The 23,652-nt window shown below is 43.3% G+C and overlaps 2 gene segments (V, D, J or C); both read left to right on the top strand.

The window, feature by feature from the left end:
- Positions 1-2,507: 2,507 nt before the first annotated feature.
- Positions 2,508-3,012, top strand: LOC117522320. The segment is given in 2 exon segments: positions 2,508-2,551; positions 2,641-3,012. Coding segments are annotated over 2 exon segments (405 nt in total).
- Positions 3,013-22,449: 19,437 nt separating this feature from the next.
- LOC117521338 lies at positions 22,450-23,154 on the top strand (the record flags this gene model as incomplete). The annotated part of the segment is given in 2 exon segments: positions 22,450-22,722; positions 22,811-23,154. Coding segments are annotated over 2 exon segments (390 nt in total), but the record flags the coding sequence as incomplete, so codon positions are not given.
- Positions 23,155-23,652: the final 498 nt, after the last annotated feature.

The raw sequence follows: 23,652 nt of genomic DNA, 5'->3' as shown, positions 1-23,652 counted from the left end.
TTCTGCTTTCATCAACACCAAAAGCTGCAACAGCCACTGTGCTTGACACAAAATACATAAACATACTAAACGCCCAATGTCAGCTCTCCCCAGTTTCTCTGTAATTGAAGCCCCCCCCCCCCCCCCACACACACAGAGGCAACGTTGCTAGAGATAGACGAAATAGATGGAGTTAATTCATCTTTTCTCTAAAAATTCTACTCACAACACCCCATAATGACATGAAAAAAAAGGGTTTGTAATTTGCAACTTTATTAAAAATAAAATTAAAACAACAAACTAATAAGTCACATGTGCATAAATATTCACAGCCTTTGCTCAATACTTTGTTGATGCACCTTTGGCAGCAATTCCAGCCTCAAGTCTTCTTGAATATGATGTCACAAGCTTGGTGCACCTATCTTTGGGCAGTTTGGTCCATTCCTCTTTGCAGCACCTGTCAAGCTCCATCAGGTTGGACGGAGATATTTATTGTATTTGGAGTCGAGCTCATCGTCTGAACCCAACATCTAATGATAAGTTGAGATAGGAATTTTTCTGAAAGGTCTCATATGAACAGCAAGTCAATGAAGTGAAACTAAAATTGAACTAATGTGGTTGGAACTTGAACAGCAGCATCTTGAACCAAATTAAGAAGAATTGATACTTGTGTGCAGCAAGTCAGAAAATAAAAAACTAGAATAATCAATTCAAAATCAATAAAAAAGTGTGAACCAGTGTTTGTGCATCAGCCAGGGACAGAACACTTCAAAGCTTCATGATATCCAGCATGTGAGAAAAGGATCCATGTGATCTGTGTATCATATTTAAGTTGAGTATTTAATTAAATCCTAAATTTAAATACCTCAGAGGGGCACCACTGGCTCCAAAAGTGAGAAGTTATCCAAACTGATCAGTCTGAATCAGAAAGTCAGTCAGAAGTTCTGAATACACACAAATCTAAGGAGCCTTTGATATGAGACAGTGGAGTCGCACCAATATGAAGGACGCAGCCTCTGTCTGCTTTAAACACATCAGGCCCCTCCCACCAGCACGCCCACAAATAGACCAATAGAGACAGAGAGCCAACATGAGTGACAGCGAGTCACCTGAAGGTTTCCTCCAACAAGACTTTTTGACAAAGCGCTTGCTGGGCGGAGTCAGTGACTGATGAATGTGAGTCTGGGGCCCCGCCCACAAAGGCTGAAGTCAACAATGCTGATATGGGTGATTCTTTAACTACGGGCACTATTGGCCTTGTAAATGTAATTTCCACCACACCATTGCCTTACAATATAAAGCGCCTTGGGGCAACTGTTTGTTGTGATTTGGCGCTATATACATGTGCTCTGATGTCACTGTTTATCTCCATAGAAACTACCCAAACAATCTTTCATACAAACTGTTTAAAGGGACATTACAGTGTTGTGGTGAAAATTACGGCAATAGTGTGGGACAACTACATTTTGTTAAAAAAAAAAAATCACTACAGTTGTATGACATTGAATACCCCAATTATGTTTTGATTATTTTACTGATATTTTATTGAGATATTTTAAAACATTAGAAAAAAAACGTTTACCATTCATTTTTATCATTGAAGATCAAACGTCAGTGTGGGACAAGCACAAAACGGCAATATTTGCATGTAAGGGTGATTCTTAGACTACGGGCACTTATGTCCTTTGATCATATTGTATGAAAAACAGAAAAAAAAAAGGGGAAATTTCACACTTTTATACTAATCTTTACAATGAAAGTGTGTTAAGATATTTGTTCGAGTAGTCTATGATGACTTTTTCACCTTTTGTCAGCATCATTATCTGCAAATATTGCCGTAGTTAAAGTTAAAGCTGTAGTTAAAGTCCTTATTCTCTGTGAAGCCCGTAAAATTTTCACCAAAAGCCAGATAAATTTTTCGAATGTTTCCAGGTACCAGTCTAACAGCTTCTGAAAAAATTCTGATGGAAAAGTCCTTTTCATTCCGCCATTTCCAGACAATGAAAATCCGACAAGGGGGCGGGACCACTCCTTCCACAAGGAGTGCTCACAGGCGAATGACGTCACCGACAGGCGTGGAAAAACTCATGCATGCGCACGAGGGTTCAAGCATGTCTGACGTAAAAACATATGAATGAAAGCCATATCGTTTTTTTTTTTTAATAAATAAAAACCGTTACTTTATGGACACACCACGTACATTCCTGATCATCGATCCCAAACATGGAGGACTTCAGCTGAAGTGACCATCAGAGATGTAACGGGGGCAGACTCAGCGCTCTACTACTGTGCTCTGGAAACACAGTGAGACAAAGTGTTGAAGAGGTCGTACAAAAAGCTCCACACCGATACGTGACGACTCTCCAAAGAGCAGGAAGTGGTTTTCAAAGCGCAGGATTCTGCACCTTCCTGATTCCAGTCACCGTGGGAGGGGCATGAAGGGATGAAAGGAGGAGCCAAAGTGTCAGCCAAGAAAAGACTCAAACTGCACGAGTGCTGTTTCACACCAAAGAGGACTTTGTCTTGAAGATGATGTCAGTGCACTTCACTTTGTTTCTGATCACACTGACAGGTAGGTGACATCATCAATAACCAATAATCACCATGAACATTCATCACCAACAATATTTGGACCATCAAGGGGACACTTGTGTCCTTCAGGTGTCAGCTGTGAAGAACTCACTGCAGTCCACCATCAAGAGGACACTTTAGAAGGCAGTACTACTACTCTGGAGTACAAATACCACAAAACTGCTGATGCTAGGGATGAATTTTATTGGTATCGACAATATCCAGGAAAACCACCAGAGTTCCTTCTGTTCATCTCAAGTTCGAGCAGCACAAGAGCAGAAGAGTCTGTGAAATCAGACAAAAGGTCCTCAACTAAACTGTCTGAAGAGAAACGTGGTGTGTATTTGGAGATCAGCAGTACTGCAGTGACAGACTCTGCTGTGTACTACTGTGCTGTGAGGCCCACAGTGACACAAAACACTCAGTCTGTGGACAAAAACCTCACTCAGTGACAAACAGCGCCACCAAGTGGACACATAGCATCACTATGGACTCTTTTGATCAAAGAACTCAAATGGTGACAAAGTAGATCCAGTTTACTGTGGTGTACCACAGGGGTCAATCTGAGGTTCTCAGTACAATTTAAATGTCTTTCTGTGACAACATTCGACAACACAACATTCTCGCTTTTGCTGATGACATCCTGTTCTATCTTTCTGTACTGATGGCAGTCGCTCTGTTTTTCTCACAGACTGTGTTCACAGCTGCAGTTCTACCAGGGTTCCACCAATCACACATTTTCCTTTCCCGATGAAAACTACATAAAGTGCTTAACGATGACCACTAGAGGGAGCCACAGAGTGTTTGCCATCAGTGGATGATGTCATGTTGACGGTTCACCAGCAGATGAAGGTCCAGATGGTTCAGAGTCTCAGTGTTCTTCCTCTCTCTCCTCCCCTCTCACTGCAGACATGAAACACTGGCTGACAAACATCCTGATTCTGACTCTCTGGCTTGGTAACTCTTTAAACCTACTGATTGTTCTCCTTTAATCAATCATCTTTATTGATTCATCTCTTCCTCTGCATGTTCTGTTCTTCCCCAGAGTGTAAAGGAGAAGACAGAGTGATCCAGCCCACAGCAGATGTCATTGCTGCTGAAGGACACCACGTCACACTTCAATGTTCCTTTGAAACCAGTGATGCATTTCTGGTACCAACAAGAACTAAATGGTTCTCCAAAGTTTATGCTGAAACGTTTCAGTTTTAAAGGAGGACAAAATGCTGCAGAGTTCAACAAAGAGAGATTTGATGCTGAAGTCAACAAGACATCAGTTGATCTGAAGATCCAGAAGCTGCAGCTGCGAGACTCTGCTGTGTACTACTGTGCTCTGCAGCCCACAGTGACAGCAAGCAGCAAAAGAGAGGACAAAAACACTACACAACCACCACTAGAGGGAGCCAGTGTGCAAAAACACTACGAGTTGGAGTATCATGTTGTTCCACTTCAGTCCTGATCAGTGTCAGTTGAAGTACTTGAAACAGTTGAGTAAAAGTAGATATTTTACCAGAAAATTACTCAAATGAAAGTTATTTCTTCTATTAAAATGTGACAAAAGTAACCAAATATCTCACACCGACTGTACTTCAGTATCAAAAATTATTTTCTGATTTAAAAGATACTGAGATATTGAAAATAAAACCAGGAGACAAATGTAGAAGGTTGTCGACTGGCCAAATCAATCTGCAGACCTGCAACGAACTGTGCAATTGTTCATCTCCTAAAGACTGAAAGAACTCACCACAAAAAAAACAAAGAAAAATCAAAGAAGAAATTAAAATTAGGTGACATCAGATTGATAACATCGGTCATGACACCTCCAGACCTCTTCTCTCAATGTTCCTCAGACATTGTTAAAAAATTGTAAATATATTTATCAAATTATGTCTTTAATCTGTCTTTTCTATATCTATGAGAGCAGACTGTGTGACTCCAAGATGTTTTTAGGTTATGTCTCTGGTTCTGTTTCTGCATCTGCCTGTATTCATTTTTAATAAAATGCAGGAGAGGGGGCGGAGCTTAGAGCTGACTGGTGAGTGACGGAGTGAGGGCTTGTCATCTGCTCTCTCCTGTGCAGGAAAGAAATTCAGTGTTTGTGTGGTCATTTTCTGTCATAAGTTTGGGTTGACTCCTTTCAGCACAACAACCACCAGTATCACTGAGTATCATGTTCTGCTTCAGTCCTGATCAGTGTCAGTGGAAGTACTTGAAACAGTTGAGTAAAAGTACTGATGAAAGTTCTCCCATTAAAATATGACAAAAGCAAAAGCACCCAGTTACCTCACACTGACTGTACTTCAGTATCAAAAAATTATTTTCTGATATAAAATATACTGAGGTGTTGAAAATAAAACCAGGAGAAAAACGTAGAAGGATCTCAACTGGCCAAATCAATCTGCAGACCTGAATCCAGTTGTGCAGTTTTTCATGTCTTCAAAACTGAAAGAACTCACCACAAAAAAAAAAAAAAGAAAGAAAAATGAAAGAACACAAAGTTAAAATTAGGTGACATCTATCAGTTTGAGTTGCAAATTTGTTTGAGACAGTCGCAGCATCTCCAAACCTCTTGTATCACTGTCCCTCAGACCAGCCTGGTTCTGTCATGTCCATGATGTTCACCAGAACATCTGAACACCAATTCAGTCATTTGTTTCTGTCCATCGCACAGCTTCTCTGTTCTCACTGTTTGAGTTCTGTCATCTAATAAGCCCAGTGAGGACCTTCGTCCAGGTTTCATCAATATAATACAACTGTCCCACCACCAGAGGGAGTCGTGCTTGATTGACTCCCTCAGGTGGTCGTTGTGTCCTTGAAATCATTGTGGAATGATGACCTAATTTTGGAACATGGTTTCGATATGACAGAGTTACAATTAACCTGGTTGAAGCCTAATGTCTTCCTGCCTTTAGATGAATCTTGCCCACCTGCGTCCATATTTAGTCATGTTGCCAGTGATGCTACACAAGGTGGAGGTGTGGCTTTAATTTACAAACCTGTCTTCAACTAAATGGCTCATGGAGGTCCTAAATTTAGCTCAGTTGTACATCTGTTTCTTTGCCCCTCTCAGGTTTCCACAAGCAGTCATGATTAGAGGAATGTCAGTCATGTCATTTTGTCACTGATTCCAGGCTTCAGGGCCAGTCTTCCAGATTCACAGATGAATTTGATGAGTTTATTTCTAATCAGGTGATGTAAGATCTTGATTGCTGTTAATTTCAGTATCCACATGAAAAATCCTTCCAATCCCATCAGTAACACGTTTATGTCAGGGTATGCCTCGGCTCAGAGTTCGTATCTGGGTTTGTCTCCTATTTGGTCCAGGTTTTTTATGAGTATTCTATTTTATTTTTCATGATTACACTTTAGTCATTTATGTTTTATTTTGGTTCTGTTTCTCTCTTTGCGTAATGCTTTTGTCACTGGTTTTGCTCTCTGTATTTTATTTGTGTAGTTATTTGTTTCATAATCTGTTATCCTTGTTGTGGGCTGCCTGCTCTGTTCTGTTGCTTTCTCTTCTCTGCACAGGTGGCGTGCCTCAAGCTGATCGACACACTTGTGCCACATTCAATCAGCTCCTGTATTTCAACCCCATCTCTTCATTCCATCATTGCCAGAAACGCAGCTAATCCTCACCGTAAGCCTGGCTTCTTTTTTCCAGAAATTGATTTCCTGATTTTTTTGGTGTTTCCACACACCTTTGTCTGAGCTTCAGCTCAGAGCTGACTCCCTCCTCATTGCTGAAGCTCCAAGACCAGTTTTTCCTGCAACCTGAGCAGCTCTCATTCAGCAATCCACCAGCTAAGTGTTTGTCATTTTATACACACAAGCTGCTTCTCACAGGGCTCTGCATGGAATATTGTACAAACTGAACTGTGAACTCGAACATTAAGAAGAAACTGAACTATTCTGATTAATCATCTGCATATCAGGACCAGCTGTGATAGTTTGTTACTGATTGACTGTGAGAATCACTTCTGGAAAGTATCAGCTCAGCACTCACCCGTCTCTCCTCCCCAGCCACATCGACAGCTTGCAGGTGGCCACCTGGCTCCGGATCCACCCACCAGGACAGAAGTGCTCTGGGCTGCAGTTCTCCTGTTTCCACCGCTGTGTGGGCCGGTCTCCACTCGGATAGGCAGCATCTTACACTCTGAACATTTTGCTGTAATAAATCCATGTTTAACACAATCCTTTCTGCTCCCCGCTTCTGGGTTCATTGTCCGTTCACACCTGAACCGTAACAGGAGTTTCTGGCCACGTCGTGGACCCAGCGGGGGCTGACCGGTTCCAGCAGGTGATACAGATCCAGGGTGAATATCTGGGAAAACTCCAGCAAGCCATGGACTCCTTAGCGGGTCACATAAGCTCACTTACAGACCATATCAAACATTCTGACACGCGCCTCTCAGACCTCTCCTCCCAGATGTCACAGCTCGCACACACACACAGACACCACCTCCTGCCGCTCCAGCTCAGGTTAGCACCACCACCTCCGCACCCCTTGAACCGTTCATTTGTCACCCAGAACTGTTCGAGGGAAGTGTGGATACGTGTGCTGCATTTTTGATGCAGTGTCCTTCAGCAAGGATCGTGCACTCTCACTACCGCCTCACCGCCCTTATGACTGCGCCATTGATTTGCTTCCTGGCGCGCCTCTCCCATCTGGGAGATTGTACAATCTCTCCCGCCTGGAATGCAAGTCAGTGGAGACCTATATCCGGGACTCCCTGGCTGCGGGATTGATCTGGCCCTCTTCATCCCACGTGGGGGGCGGCTTCTTTTTTGTTGGATAAAAGGACTGTACCCTTCACCCCTGCATCGACTTCTGGGGACTAAATGCCATTACAGTCCGCAATAGGTACCCTCTACCCCTTCTTGATTCTGCATTTAGTTCCTTGCATGGGGCGACCATATTCACTAAATTAGACCTTAACAACGCCTATCACCTGGTGCGTGTCCGGGAGGGGGACGAGTGGAAAACGGCCTTCAACACCCCTTTGGATATCTCATCATGCCCTTTGGTCTTACCAATGCACCAGCCACTTTCCAGGCGCTGGTTAATGACGTTCTGTGGGATTTCTTGAACCGGTTCATTTTTGTTTATCTGGACGACCTTTTGATCTTTTCCCCTGATCCACAAACCCACGTCAAACAGGTATCTGGTTCTCCATAGGCTGCTGGAAAATACACTCAACAAAAATATAAATGGAACACTTTTGGTTTTGCTCCCATTTTGTATGAGATGAACTCAAAGATCTAAAACTTTTTCCACATACACAATATCACCATTTCCCTCAAATATTGTTCACAAACCAGTCTAAATCTGTGATAGTGAGCACTTCTTTGCTGAGATAATCCATCCCACCTCACAGGTGGGCCATATCAAGATGCTGATTAGTGCACAGGTGTGCCTTAGACTGCCCACAATAAAAGGCCACTCTGAAAGGTGCAGTTTTATCACACAGCACAATGCCACAGATGTCGCAAGATTTGAGGGAGCGTGCAATTGGCATGCTGACAGCAGGAATGTCAACCAGAGCTGTTTCTTGTGTATTGAATGTTCATTTCTCTACCATAAGCCGTCTCCAAAGGCGTTTCAGAGAATTTGGCAGTACATCCAACCAGCCTCACAACCGCAGACCACATGTAACCACACCAGCCCAGGACCTCCACATCCAGCATGTTCACCTCCAAGATCGTCTGAGACCAGCCACTCGGACAGCTGCTGAAACAATCGGTTTGCATAACCAAAGAATTTCTGCACAAAGTGTCAGAAACCGTCTCAGGGAAGCTCATCTGCATGCTCGTCGTCCTCATCGGGGTCTCGACCTGACTCCAGTTCATCGTCGTAACCGACTTGAGTGGGCAAATGCTCACATTCGGTGGTGTTTGGCACGTTGGAGAGGTGTTCTCTTCACGGATGATGTGAGGGAGATGTGTTGCACTGCATGAGGCAAATGGTGGTCACACCAGATACTGACTGGTATCCCCCCCAATAAAACAAAACTGCACCTTTCAGAGTGGCCTTTTATTGTGGGCAGTCTAAGGCACACCTGTGCACTAATCATGGTGTCTAATCAGCATCTTGGTATAGCACACCTGTGAGGTGGGATGGATTATCTCAGCAAAGGAGAAGTGCTCACTATCACAGATTTCGACTGGTTTGTGAACAATATTTGAGGGAAATGGTGATATTGTGTATGTGGAAAAAGTTTTAGACCTTTGAGTTCATCTCATACAAAATGGGAGCAAAACCAAAAGTGTTGCATTTATATTTGTTGAGTATAGATTGTTCAAAGCCGAAAAATGCAGGTTTAATCTTGGCACTTTCGTTTCTGGGGTTTGTCATTTCCCACAATCAGGTCAAACCTGACCCAGCCAAGGTTAAAGCCATCGTAGATTAGCCAGTACCCTTAACAGTCAAACAATTACAGCAGTTTTTGGGCGTCGCGAATTTCTAGCACCGCTTTATACGCGGCTTCAGTCAGATCGCCGCTCCCCTCTCCGCACTTACTTCCTCTAAAACCGCATTTCAGTGGACTTCCCAAGATGACTCCGCCTTCTCCATTCTGAAGGAACGAGTTGCCACAGCGCCGATATTTGTCCAGCCTTACCCGGACTGTCAGCTCATAGTTCAGGTTGACGCTTCTGACATGGGTCTGGGTGCAGTACGATCCCAGAGGTCTGAGGGGGATAATAGGGTACACCCGTGCGCTTACTTTTCGCGGCGCCTTACCCCCGCTGAAAAGAACTATGACTTGGGTAACCGCAAACTCCTAGCTGTCAAGGAGGCCCTATCCGAGTGGAGACATTGGCTGGAGGGGGCCGCAGTTCCCTTCATGGTTTGGACTGACCATCTCAATCTGGAGTACATCCAGACTGCCAAACGATTGAACGCCCGGCAAGCCAGGTGGTCCGTGTTTTGTGATAGATTCAATTTCACCATCTCATATCGCCCTGGAAGCAAAAACCTCAAGCCTGATGCACTGTCCCGCCAGTTTTTGCCTTCCAAGAACCCCTCAGAGACATCCTTCCTCGATCCATGGTTGTGGGGTCACTGACCTGGGATGTTGAGCGAGCCGTCCAGGAAGCCCTCACCCGGCATCCGGATACAGGGGGTGTTTTTTGTTCCACCTGAGGCTCGTTCAAGTACTGCAATTCTGCCACTCATCCAAACTGTCATGCCATCCAGGAGTCACCCGTACTCTAGAACTATTACATCGTCGTTTCTGGTGGCCCACGGCACAGGCTGATGTGAGGGAGTACATCCTAGCCTGCTCCGTCTGTGCCAGCGGCAAGTCCTCCCACCAACCGCTTGTTGGGCTCTTGCAGCCTCTCCCGATTCCGGGCTGCCCATGGTCACACCTGGGGATGGACTGTCTCAGGACTTCCTCCATCCCAGGGTAACACAGTAGCCCTCACAATTGTGGATCAGTTCTCCAAGGCAGCCCACTTTGTGCCCCTGCCAAAGTTACCAACCACCCAGGAGACCGCCGATCTTCTGGTCCTCCAGTTGCATGGCATACCCCAGGACATTGTATCTGACCGGGGACCAGAGTTCACGTCGCAGGTTTGGCGGAGCTTTTGCACTGCACTTGGGGCTTCAGTCAGCCTGTCGTCCGGGTTTCATCCACAAACCAACCGGCAGGCAGAGCGGACCAACCAGGACCTTGAGGCCACCTTACGGTGTGTCTATGCCGCGCACCCGTTGGACTGGAGCCAACACCTACCTTGGGTGGAGTATGCACACAATTCTCAGGTCTCGTCAGCTACTGGACTCTCGCCCTTCGAAGCCTCCCTGGGATATCAGCCGCCTCTCTTCCCATCTCAGGAGGCCGAGGTTTTGGTTCCTTCCGTGCAGCTCCACCTCAGGAGATGCCAGCAGGTGTGGAAGACCACCAGCTCTGCTGAAGACCCGTACCGACCGGCATCGGGCTCCCGCCCATCAACCCGGGCAAGAGGTGTGGCTTTCCTCACGGGACATTCCACTCCAGGTGGACTCCCCTAAGATGGCTCCCTGGTATAATCGGGCCTTTCGTCGTCAACCGGGTGGTTAATCCGGTGGCCGTCCAGCTCAGTCTTCCCCGGTTGCTGCGGATCCACCCGGTCTTCCACGTCTCCAGACTGAACCCAGTTCATGTGAGTCCTCTGTGTCCTCCTGCCCGGATGGTGGACAGTCACCCAACCTGGACCGTCCGGAAGATTATGGATGTTCGTCGTCGGGGGTGGGGCTTCCAGTACTTGGTGGACTGGAAGAGTTACGGACCGGAGGAATGCTCCTGGGTAAAGTGGGGGCTCATCTTGGATCCCTCCCTCATCCGGGACTTCTATCGGGAGCACCCTGATGGTCCTGGTAGGTCGCCTGGGGGCTCCCATTGAGGGGGGGTAGTGTTGTGGGCTGCCTGCTCTGTTGCTGCTGCTGCTTTCTCTCCTCTCTGCACAGGTGGCGCACCTCAAGCTGATTGACGCCTGTTCCATATTCAGATCCTGTATATCAACCCCATCTCTTCATTCCATCATCGCCAGCAACTCAGCTAATCCTCACAGTAAGCCTGGCCTCTATTTTTTCCAGAAATAGAAGATTTACTGATTTTTTTTTTTTGGCGTTTCCACACACACCTTTGTCTGAGCTTCTGCTCAGAGCTGACTCCCTCCTCATTGCTGCCGCTCCAAGACCAGTTTTTCCTGCAGCCTGAGCAGCTCATTCAGCAATCCACCAGCTAAGTGTTTGTCATTTTATACACACAAGCTGCTTCTCACAGGGCTCTGATGATATTCAAAGTTTAGTGACAAAGTTTTTTTATTCGGCACACAAAATATTCAAATAGAAAAAAAAAAAACGAACAATTCCACAAACAGACAAAACTAGTGAGTCCGAAAGGGTGTGGGCTGAAGCAAAGCTTATTAGCGCCCACCCCTGCTAGTACAAGTCCAACAATTCTCAGTCATATTTACATAAATTCACTACTACATGTCAACACACAGACATACACATCAATATACTATTCACTTATTATATAGTACCAGATCACAAGAAAGTCGAATCAAGGCACTTTACGCCAGTAAGGACTAACCTTACCAACCCCCAGAGCAAGCACTAGGCAACTAGGGTGAGGAAAAACTCCCTATAAGGAAGAAACCTCAAGCAGACCAGGCTCTTCGGGGTGACCCTCTGCTTGGGCTGTGCCATATATACCTATATATTTTACAAACAAATATATACAGTCACTTATATACATATACACCTACCCATATCTATATACGCATATACATACCCACACATTCAAATATACAATAAGTCCCACTATAAATTGAACATTCCATATAAATCAAATTATATTTGCTTCTTTATGATACTTAGACATAATGTTCTTTTTGAGTAGTTTCTTAAATCTCACTAAGGTACTACTCATTCTAACCTCTGTTGAACATGTGTTCCATTTCCTCACCCCAACCACAGACACACAAAAACCCTTTACATTTGTTCTTACTGGTGGTTTCATAAAAATTGCACAACCTCTTAAACTATATCTGGATTCCCTCAATTGGAACAGACTCTGGACATGTCTCGGTAAGGCTTGGTTTTTCGCTCGAAATAAAGTTTGAATTGTAACGTAATCGACCAAATCAATGAATTTTAATACATTTAAAGACACAAATAGAGAATGAGTTGGTTCACGATATTGTTTATTGCAGATGATTCGTATGGCTCGTTTTTGCAAAAGGAATATTGGATTGGTATTTGATTTGTAAGTGTTTCCCCATGACTCAACACAATGTCATATATGGTACCATCAGAGAATGATATAAAGTAACCCTTCTTGCGGCAGTAGGTCTTTGGCTTTATACAAAATGGCTATAGTTTTTGACAATTTTGATTTCACATAATTTATGTGGTTTCCAGCTAAGTTTATCATCAATAACACCTAAAAATTTATTCTGTTACTAACTCAATTTCCTTATTGTTTATAGTTAAATTTTTACATTTTGGTGCCTGTTTATTTCCAAATATAATACATTTAGTTTTCCCAAGGTTGAGTGACAACTTATTAGCGTCAAACCAAACTTTAAATTTTTCCAGTTCTTTCTCCACTATATCCAGAAGCTGTTCAAGATTTTCACCGCTACAGAACACAGTTGTATCATCCGCAAAAAGGACACATCTCAGTGAACTCGACACCCAACTTATATCATTTATATAGATTATAAACAACAAAGGACCCAGCACTGAGCCCTGCGGCACCCCACATGTGACATCCCTGAGTTCAGAATTTGTATTATTGAATTGAACATACTGAAATCTGCCTTGTAAATAACTAGCTATCCATTCATATGCCAGACCTCTGATTCCATATTTCTGCAGTTTACTTAATAGTATTCCATGGTTAATTGTGTCAAACGCTTTCTGTAAATAAAAAAAAAACACCTACTGTGTATTGTTTATTGTCAATTGCAGTTGCTATACTTTCCACAAAGTCCATCAAAGCATGTGATGTAGTTCGAGACCTGAATCCATATTGTTCTTCACAAATGATGTTATGCTTCAGTAAATAATCATTTAATCTTTTAGCAAATATTTTTTCCAAAATTTTGGAAAATTGTGGCAGGAGTGATATAGGTCTATAATTAGAAAATGTGTGTTTGTCACCAGTTTTAAACAGAGGAATTACTTTGGCAATTTTCATTTGAGAAGGAAATTTACCAGTACTTAGTGACATATTGCAAATATAATTGAACGGTTTTACTATACAATCAATAACTTTTTTAATAAAGCCATATCCAAATTATTAAAATCAGTCGATTTCTTACTTTTTGAACCATGAACCAGATCAAGTATTTCCCTTTCATGAGTACCACCAATGAACATTGAAACAGATTTGTTAAATGTTGAATTATTTACCCAGAAGTTATTAGTTGATGAGTCAATTTTACTGGCAAGATTTTTACCCACATTAACGAAGTATTCATTAAAGTGTTCAGCAATAGACTCGTCGTTATCAATCGTGATGTAGTTGTTACTCTGAAAAATGAAGGATAATCTCTAGTTACTCTATTCTTTACTATTTCATTTAATATGTTCCATGTGTTTTTGATGTTATTTCTATTTTTGACAAGTAACTCATAATATGTTTTTTTACCGAGTCTCATGATATTGATTAACTTATTCTTATATGTTTTATACTTACTTTCAGCTTCCTTAGTTTGTAGTTTTATGAATTGTTTATATAGTACGTTTTTCTTTACATGCCCTCTGAAATCCCTTAGTTATCCATGGTTTGTTGCTATATTGATTTCTATATATTTTGTCAACAAATGGACTGTTTATTATACAAACTGGAAAAAATGGAAATGAAAGCATCATATGACCTGTCAACATCATCATCACCCCTTCTGGTTCAAACTTCACACTAATCACACTGTCAAACACGTGCTTCACCTCCAACACACTCTTCCTTTAAAATGACCAACACCATTTATCCTCCATTCCACAACAACTTGAACCCAGCTCCTACTGCCCTTTCACTTGGTCTCTGAAACAGACCATATGTCTGCCTTTCTCCTCTCCATGTCAGTCAGCTCTCTCCATTTACCCTTCAAACTGCCAATGTTTAAACTCCACACTCATTTTCATCCTTCGAGTTTCCCTCTTCTCCCTGTGTCTCTGAACACGACCCCCTCCTATTCTTCTTCACTGCCCATCAGTAGCCCAATTTGCACAGGCACACTGCTCGGCAACAACACCAGTGGTGGTGGCTGTTAACCAAAGCCACATCCCATACGGTATGGAAATTAAATTTGCGACTAGCAAATATGTTGGCTTTTTTTGGAGACCCTTCCTGACAACCCTGCTCATTTATTCAAGTCACCCTGCTCTTGTACATCCTGCTGCACCCCAGTACACCTTCTACCAGAAGTAACCATTAAACGAGAGTTTAGGATCAACGGGCAGATTGGGGAGAGGGGTCAAAAAGACAAGTTGCCCTCTAACTTGATTCACCAGACTGATATTGGCCTAAAGAATGAACACAGTGAGGCTGTTGTTAGAGACCCGGACTGAGTTTACGTGATATGATGGACATTAAGTCAGATCTCACCCTGTCTTAGCTGCATACAGTGCTGTGAGGACATTTTAAAGAGGACAGTTCCACTGACTTGTATAATCGTCTGATAAACCTCATGCATCACCACAGAACTTCTTGTTTTGGGCTATTCAGCTGAAAGAGAGACTTTTGGTGGCGTCCAGAGAGCCGGACACTGAAGAGCAGCACAGCCTGGACCTCATTCAGAGGACGTTTGAGGGCTATAGAAACAGGATGGAAAGTATCAATTTAAGCACCTTCTGGAGGATCCTGCTGTCAAAGATGACCTACTGATATCTACAACAAACAGCAGCCAGTCTGGAGTGGGAACGACATCAAGAGTTTAGAAAGCACATCAAAGGACCTAAAGTCCGAGAACTTGGAGTGGAAACTCAGTTAGACCGAGGCACACACACACACCAGCAAAAGGTAAAACCCCTAAAGCGTAAAAGACAGTTTCTCACCCTGAGTCAGAGCTCCTGGACATTGTCACACAATTGAAAGGTGAAATGGAGGAGCTCTAGAAGGCTATACAAGGGTCTCGTAGCCCCCCCCAACCCCAAGAGTGAGGGGGAGATGTGTCTGCAGAACCTGTCAGTCCACTAACAATGGAGATCAGTGTGACCACTGTTTTAAATGTGGGGTGAGTGGACACATGTCAAGAGAGTGTTGGACTGGGAAGCGGCCAGGTAAAGACTGGGCAGGTAGACAAGGATGCTAGTATGGTAGCAACCACACCTACACAAGTCCACACGCTGGATCTGTATAAACTGGTCAGAGACAGTATTCAAAGGTTTGAGTTAAGTCTCACAGCTAAAGCAGAAGTTCCCCAGGAAGAAGAAACAGTCAGTGTCAGTCTATTATCCCCTAATCGAAAATCACAGTTGATCAGTTTAATTAGGAAAAAGTAGGTTATAACCTGTTTTTTTCCATTGGTGGAGACAAAAGCTCTGTGGGACACTGGGTCACAGGTCAGATAATGATTGACAACTGGACACAAGAACACATGCCACATACTACCATTAGGGACCTTTCTGAATTGGTGGGCACAAGTATCTTGGACGGGAGGGCAGTAAACCAGATAGCAGTTCCATTCGTAGGGTGGGTTGAGGTTACCTTGAAGTTGCCGACCGATAATGGCCAACAGGTGGAGCTGCTCATTACTGTGTTGGCAGCAAATGAAGATGGGGTAGCACACCAACTGATCATTGGGATTAATGTGACTGCACATGTCCTTAAGATGGGTATTGAACCCTCTTGTGCCATCAGTGCAGCTGTGAGTGCCGCCTTCTCATTCGATTGTAAGAAAACAGAGGTGTTCCTGCAGGTGATGACAGGCTGGGGGAAGACCTAGTAAAAATTGGCAGTGGGTTCATCATTATTCCAGCCGGCCAAACTAAAAGGTACAGGTAGACTTACAGACACACAAGATGTTCTGTTTGAGCCAAGTCAGTGTCCCCAACTAGCAGAGTGACTGCTCAGTCCACTTCATAAAGAAGTAAAAGAATACGTGGAAGATTTGTTAAACAGGGTCTGGATGACTAAATCCAAGTCATCATATTCTAGTCCAATAGTCTGTGTCCGGAAAAAGGACGGAGGACTACGTTTGGGCTGCGACTTTAGAGAGTTGAATAAAAAGTCAAGACCCGATCGACACCCAGTCCCCCACATACAGGATATGCTAAATAGGCTGAAGCGAAGTGCCTGGTTTTCAGTCCTCGACCAAGGGAAGGCGTATCACCAGGGCTTCCTGGAAGAGTCCAGTTGTTCCCTCACAGCATTTATTACACCATGGGGTTTGGAAGAATGGGTAAGAAATCCATTTGGCTTGTCCTCGGCCCCAGCAGTATTCCACAGATCTATGGAGGAGTGTTTGTGGGGGTTCAGGGATGATATTTATCTGCTTTACCTCCATGATAACCTTGTCCATTCACAGACTTTTGAAAATCACTTGTGTGACCTGAGGAACGTCCTGTACCATTATAAGGAAGGTTTGAGTTTGTCAAGCAGCAGGTACGGTTCCTTGGCAAACTAGTTCCTAAAGAGGGCTGTACTATGGACCCTGCTGACATTGTCCCTGTGCAGGTTTTAACACATCAGCAACCCACCACTGTGGGAGAAATGAGAAAGCTGCTTGGTTTTATTTCCTGTTACTGCAGCTATATTCCAAACTTCTCCCGTATATCTGAGCCTCTTCATGACCTCCTTACTAATGACTGCAACGACCAAGTAAAACTGACCTCGAAGAGACAGGTTTAAAAAAAAAAAAAGGGGTGTTGGCCAACTTGTGGCACCTTGAGCATCATATAGTTTTTGGCCAACTTATTGACTCTCTCCCAGCCCCCAGTGCTCGGTTACCCAGATTTCAAAGAGCCTTTTATTGTGCACTGTGATGCTTCACAGGAGAGGCTTGGGGCCGTGCTGTTTCAATGGCAACAGGACTAGCTCGTGGTGATAGCGTATGGCTCCAGGACGCTTACAAACCCTGAGAAGAACTACCATCTTCATTCAGGGAAGCTGGAGTTTCTTACCCTGAAGGGCCATATGTGAGAGGTTTCAAGATTATCTGTATTATTCCCCACCATTTACTGTCTATACAGCCAATAATCCCCTTACTTATGTGCTCATCACCGCTAAGTTAAATACCACCACGCAGAGATTGGTGGCAGAACGAGCTGATTTCCAGTTTGTGATGAAGTATCACCCTGGGAAAGCCAATAGGGGTGCAGATAGTCTCACGCATGCCCTTATATATGAATGAATTTTTTTTCTGGCACATAAAAAACAAAAAACTGATACACAAGACAATTCCACAGTGACGTGTGACCAAAAGCAAAGCTTATAAATGCCCACCCCCTATATACATACATATATACTCATTACCAACCCCCAGAGCAAGCACACAGGCAACATATGGAGCAGTATCAGAAAAATGCACACAGGATGTTAATCCTGAGGTAATTCACTGTGTGGCGCAGGCAGTAAAAGTCCCAAGAAAATGAGCCATGGTTCTGCCTGGTCACCATTTCCACTCTCAGTGAAGCAGATGGAGAAGTCACCTCAGTAACTGAAAAACCAAAAATGTGCAAAAAGAGGCTCAGGAGGAAGATTCTGTGTTTGGATTGGTGTCTGTTGATTTCTTACGCTTGGAGAGATGTAAAAGAGAATACAAGAACATCCTGGTTTTAATGGACCACTTTGCCCGGGCTGATCCCCGTCGTTACAAAGCTGCCCACACTGCTGCCGAGAAGATATTTGGAGATTTTGCCCTCAGATTTGGTTTTCCCACACGTCTCCATCATGACCAGGGTAAGGAGTTTCAAAATAAACTGTTTGCAAAGGTCCAGTAGTATAGTGGTGTGCAGGGGTCCCGAGCAACACCCTACCACCTCCAAGGGAATGGACAGGTGGAGCGATTTAATTTGTTGGCAATGCTCAGAAATTTGCCTGAAGCGGCGAAAACAGACTGGAAGTCCTCTTTGGCAAAAGAGGTTCATTCCTCCAGCTGCACACAGTGAGGCTACGGGGGATGCCCCGTACGTCTTATTTGGTCGCAGACTGAAGTCACTCACTGAGCTGATGTTTGGTCTAATGACAAACGAACAGAGCTCATCTCACCAGGACTTTGCTGAACAGTGGAGGGTGAAAATGACTGAAGCTTATAAATTGGCCTCCAAAGCTGCAAACAAAGAAGGGATGAGAGGTAAAGCTCTGTAGGACAAGAAGATCTGTGTTTACTCCCTGGATCCAGAGTACTTGTTCAGAACTTAACAGAGAAAGGTGGGCCGGGAAAACTGAGATCATTCTGGGAAGACAAAGTGCATGTAGTGACCCAGAAGAAACACCCAGATAGTCCAGTGTATGAAATCCAACCAGAAAATGGTAAAGGACACATTCAGAAACTTGTTACCATGTGAGTCTCCCCTTGGAAACAATGGAGCTTCAAATCAATCCAATCAAAGTCACAGCTCACTGAGAGTCCATGCACCTGTTTTTTTACTCTAATAAGGACAGAACTCTGGAGGGTGAGAACCAAGACTTTGGCAACGCAGCAGGAACTGGAGGGTGATGGTAGGGTGGAACCAGACCCGGCTCAGGCAGACCAGGACCCAGGTGAGGTGTTGTCCAAGTCCAGCTCCAGTGACCAGGGGGGTTCCATCAGCACTCCTGTGAGAAAGTATCCTTTGAGAATGAGAAAATGAAGAGTGACACTGACTTACAAGTTTGGTCAACCAGTACTTCACGTCCTTCACTTATCTTAAAAAAAAAAAAAAAAAAAAAAGTAAAACAAATGCGTCAGATATTTAAATCTCGTATAGCAACTTTTAAGTTTATCAGAAACGCTAACTGTGAAAGCAGCAAAAAATTTCAATGCAATGATCATGTCTAGATTCTATTATTGTATCACATGCTGGTCACAAGGAAATAAAACCACCTTGAAGACGTTAGAATCCATTTACAAACAAGCCTTAAAAATCTTGGATCAGAGAACAAGGCAGCACCATCACGGCCATGTGCTGGAAAAACACAGATGGTTGAATTTTGAAATCATTCAAAGAATGGCTCGTATTCGATTAGTGCATAGAATTAGACATAATTCTGCCCCTGCTCCTCTTCAGAACTTTGTCCAGTTAACATCTCAAGTGACAAATAGAAGTACACGTTCTGTCACTAGGGGGCAGTGTGCTGTTCCAAGACGTAAAACAACTTCTGCACAGAGAGCAATTAAAGAATGGAACAATCTACCCACTGTAAAAAGTCAAATTATTTTATTTCACCAGTGAATTAAAAACATGGCTGCTGAATTGTCAGATCTGCCAGCATTGACTGAGTTTTGTTTGTTTTTTGTAAGAAACTGTTTAGTATTAATTTCATGTTTTGTTTTTGGTGTGAAATTGTCTAATGTCAACCCCATGTTTTTTTAAGACTTAAATGTGCAACAGTACAGTCTTTAGGGGGCATGGATTTATAAGCTTGTGACTGACAGACTGTGATATGGTACCTGTGAGAGTGATTTATTGTGGGAGGGCAATTTTAGAATATTGTAAATTATGAATTAGTTATTTATGGTTAAATTATTATATGTACCTCAGAACTGCAGATGGAAATTAGCTATTCAACTATAATCTGTTACAACTCATCTCTGCTTGATGAGCTTCATGACGCTGTACACTGTCAAATAAATGAGTAAACGAAACTAAACATGTGTAGAGGATATGGAAAAGATGGGTAACAACGAGAAAAAGTTATGGTTCATAAATTATAGATTTGATCAGTAAAGGAGTCGTTTTTAAAGCTGTTATTAAAGTGATTAAAATGGTAAAAAGAGGAAAAAATGTCGTTTAAAGCAGGCGAAGGCACCACATATTGGTTAACTGTGCAGGTTGTGACTATGAGGAGAACCTTACTCAGTTTCCAGTGCAAAAGGCTCCTCACCCTAACTTTAGAGGACTGACTGGCTTTAGTGAAAAACTGGATCTTTGGCAACTTGTTGCTTTTGAATTCTGACAAGTCTGAGATGGTGGGCACTGGTCCTGCAGGGCACAGGCATCAGTTTGACCAGCAAACATTAACCTTGGACTCATGTGTTAGTCATCACAAAAATATTGTGGTGACCTTTGATCCCACACAGTCCTTTGACCTTGACGTTACAGACGTCACTAAGAATGTTTTCTATCTCCTCTGTAATTTGATGGATTTGACCTTTTCTGTCTGCAGCAGATGCAGAGACTTTGATTCCTGCCTTTGTATCTTCCAGACTAGATGACTTTAATGTCTTATTTTTGGGATTATTGCAGAAACCCGTCAGAGGTCTCCAACTGAACTCACTGTTGATGATGATGATCCACTTTAAGGGTTCATGATCTTTACCACTTCATCATGTGGACTCATTTCCTCATCATGACCGTTGGACTTAAAGTTTCTGGATGCTTCATTCCACCATCTCTGTCTTGCATGTTTGACAATTATTTGTGGTGCTTTGTTCAGTTTATTTTAGTCTTGTCATTGGTAGTTTGGTCAAAGCAGATGGTCCCCCCTCTGGGTCTGGTCTGCCTGAGATTTCTTTCAGGTTTGACCTGACCTTTGTCAGACACTTCAGAGGGACTTGTGATTTGGTGCTGAAAAATAAACTGAAGTGACAAAAGAATCGATCACTGACAACTTATTTTGTCCTTTAACACAAATGTCTGAGATGCAGATGATTCAAAATACAGATGTTCAAATCTTGACTGGAACTCAAACATGTGGTCATGTGACTCCAGTGTGAACTTCTCTGCACTGACTGTCTGTCCATCTGAGGACAGAGATTAAATGATGTTGCCTTTTATAACTCAGTGGTTGAGCTCCAACCTATATGGTTGAGTTGGTTCAGCCACATGTGACGGGACGTCCCCTGTAAGACTCCTGTGTGGATTGAAGTTGAGGAAACAAACAGCAGGTGGCAGAGCGTTTTCAGCTCGTGCACAATGCCGTGGAATCATTTATCAACTGAAGCTTCTGAAACTAGACTGAAGACGCTTCTGTTGTCGGCTGCTAACAGTTACTGATCAAACCAAGTCTGGTCTGATCCAACACAGGGATCTGTACCGGGTCCTGGATGGAAACCACCCAGAAGACAATCGGTCCATCACCACTTCTGGAAAATAACCATCTATGCAATAATTATAAAAGAATCAGAATACCAAGACGGAGAAAAAACAAACACTCGGGACCTGAACCAAGACAACACTCAAAAGTCATCATGTGAGACAGATGACTTACATTAACAGAGATGTAGAGATGAGTGTCATCAGCATAACAGTGAAAAGTAATTCCACATTACTGCAGTATTTGTCCAAGAAGTGCTGTCAAAAGAGAGAATAGCAGAGGCCCGAATACAGAACCCTGCAGTACTCCATGTTTTAGTGGACTGATACATCTTGCCAGGTGTCTCTAATCTCAGAGTCTGAGGACCCAGAGACATGAATGACTTCTGGCGATGTGGCCGATGATTTGGACCAAATGATTTCTCTGTGATACTTTGAACTATTTGACACACTGACGTGTTTGAAGACAAACATTTTATTGTGACGAGAGCGACGCAGCATCAGTGTCACTTCCTGAGATGAAGGTCGAGGACGTTTTAACCGACAACTGAAGAAAGAAAAACCAGACAAAGTGACTGAGGAAGGAGACGAAGCTGCTGCTGAACTCCAGAAGGAAGCAGAGTTCAACACAGGAAGCATTCAGAGAAAGTTCCACTCACAATGCTGCTGCCACACACACTTTTCATTTTACTAACAATTCTAACAGGTAGGATTCAACATCAACAAGAGTTTCTTCATGTGGCTCATTTTTCTCTCTTTTTACTCCAACACAGTTTGTGTCCTTCAGGTGTCAGCTGTGAAGAACTCACTGCAGTCCACCATCAAGAGGACACTTTAGAAGGCAGTACTGCTACTCTGGAGTACAAATACCACAAAACTGCTGATGCTAATGATGAATTTTACTGGTATCGACAATATCCAGGAAAACCACCAGAGTTCCTCCTGGTCATCTCAGGTTTGAGCAGAACAAAAGCAGCAGAGTCTGTGAAATCAGACAAAAGGTTCTCAACTAAACTGTCTGAAGATAAACGTGGTGTGTATTTGGAGATCAGCAGTACTGCAGTGACAGACTCTGCTGTGTACTACTGTGCTGTGAAGCCCACAGTGACACAAAACAGTCTGTGGACAAAAACCTCACTCAGTGACAAACAGCACCACCAGGAACTCTTTAGACAAAACAACTCAAATCGTGACACAAAGAAGATCCAGTTTGCTGTGGTGTACCACAGGGGTCAATCCGAGGGTCTCAGTACAATTTAAGTGTTGACATCATTTGGCAACACAACATTCTCCCTTTTAAATAAAGTGCTTAACAATGACCACTAGAGGGAGCCACAGACTGTTTGCCATCAATGGATGATGTCATGTTGACGGTTCACCAACAGATGATGTAGATGAAGGTCCAGATGGTTCAGAGTCTCAGTGTTCTTCCTCTCTCTCCTCCCCTCTCACTGCAGACATGAAACACTGGCTGACAAACATCCTGATTCTGACTCTCTGGCTCGGTAACTCTTTAAACCTACTGATTGTTCTCCTTTAATCAATCATCTTTATTGATTCATCTCTTCCTCTGCATGTTCTGTTCTTCCCCAGAGTGTAAAGGAGAAGACAGAGTGATCCAGCGCACAGCAGATGTCATTGCTGCTGAAGGACACCACGTCACACTTCAATGTTCCTTTGAAACCAGCGACAAAAGTCCTTCTTTGTTCTGGTACCAACAAGCACTAAATGGTTCTCCAGAGTTTATGCTGCGACGTGATAAATTTGGAACAAGAAGAAATGCTGCAGAGTTCAACAAAGAGAGATTTGATGCTGAAGTCAACAAGACATCAGCTGATCTGAAGATCCAGAAGCTGCAGCTGCGAGACTCTGCTGTGTACTACTGTGCTCTGCAGCCCACAGTGACAGCAAGCAGCAAAAGAGAGGACAAAAACACTACACAACCACCACTAGAGGGAGCCATTGTGCAAAAACACTACACAACCACCACTAGAGGGAGTCAAGACCATTAGAGTTGTGTTTGATCTGTTTCATGGTGTGGAGTCATGCTTGAGGAAGAGTGTAACAGTGTGTTGGAGGTTAAGTTGAACATTGAAGGGGTGATGAATGTCATCACTGCATAGGGGGACTGATGATACACTTAATTGAACACTGTACTTCCATATTTAGAGGGGACTAAAACTTTTGCACATCTTATATTTATTGATTTTTCTTCTGCTTTTAATTGTATTCAGACACATTTTAGCAGAGAGATTAAAAAACAAACATTGATTCAGGAATTTTATACTGCTGTTGGATTTTTTTAACAGTCAGATCTCAGTGTGTTAGAGTCAGTGATGTTTTATCTGATGTTCTCATCTCCTCCAGTGGTTCGTGTCCGTTCACCTATTTTATTTGTTCTATATACCAACATGTGCCAAAGTCAACACCAAGGA

Source organism: Thalassophryne amazonica, chromosome 12 (genome assembly GCF_902500255.1).
Source record: "Thalassophryne amazonica chromosome 12, fThaAma1.1, whole genome shotgun sequence".
NCBI lineage: Eukaryota > Metazoa > Chordata > Actinopteri > Batrachoidiformes > Batrachoididae > Thalassophryne > Thalassophryne amazonica.
This window is presented reverse-complemented; position numbering and strand designations above follow the sequence as displayed.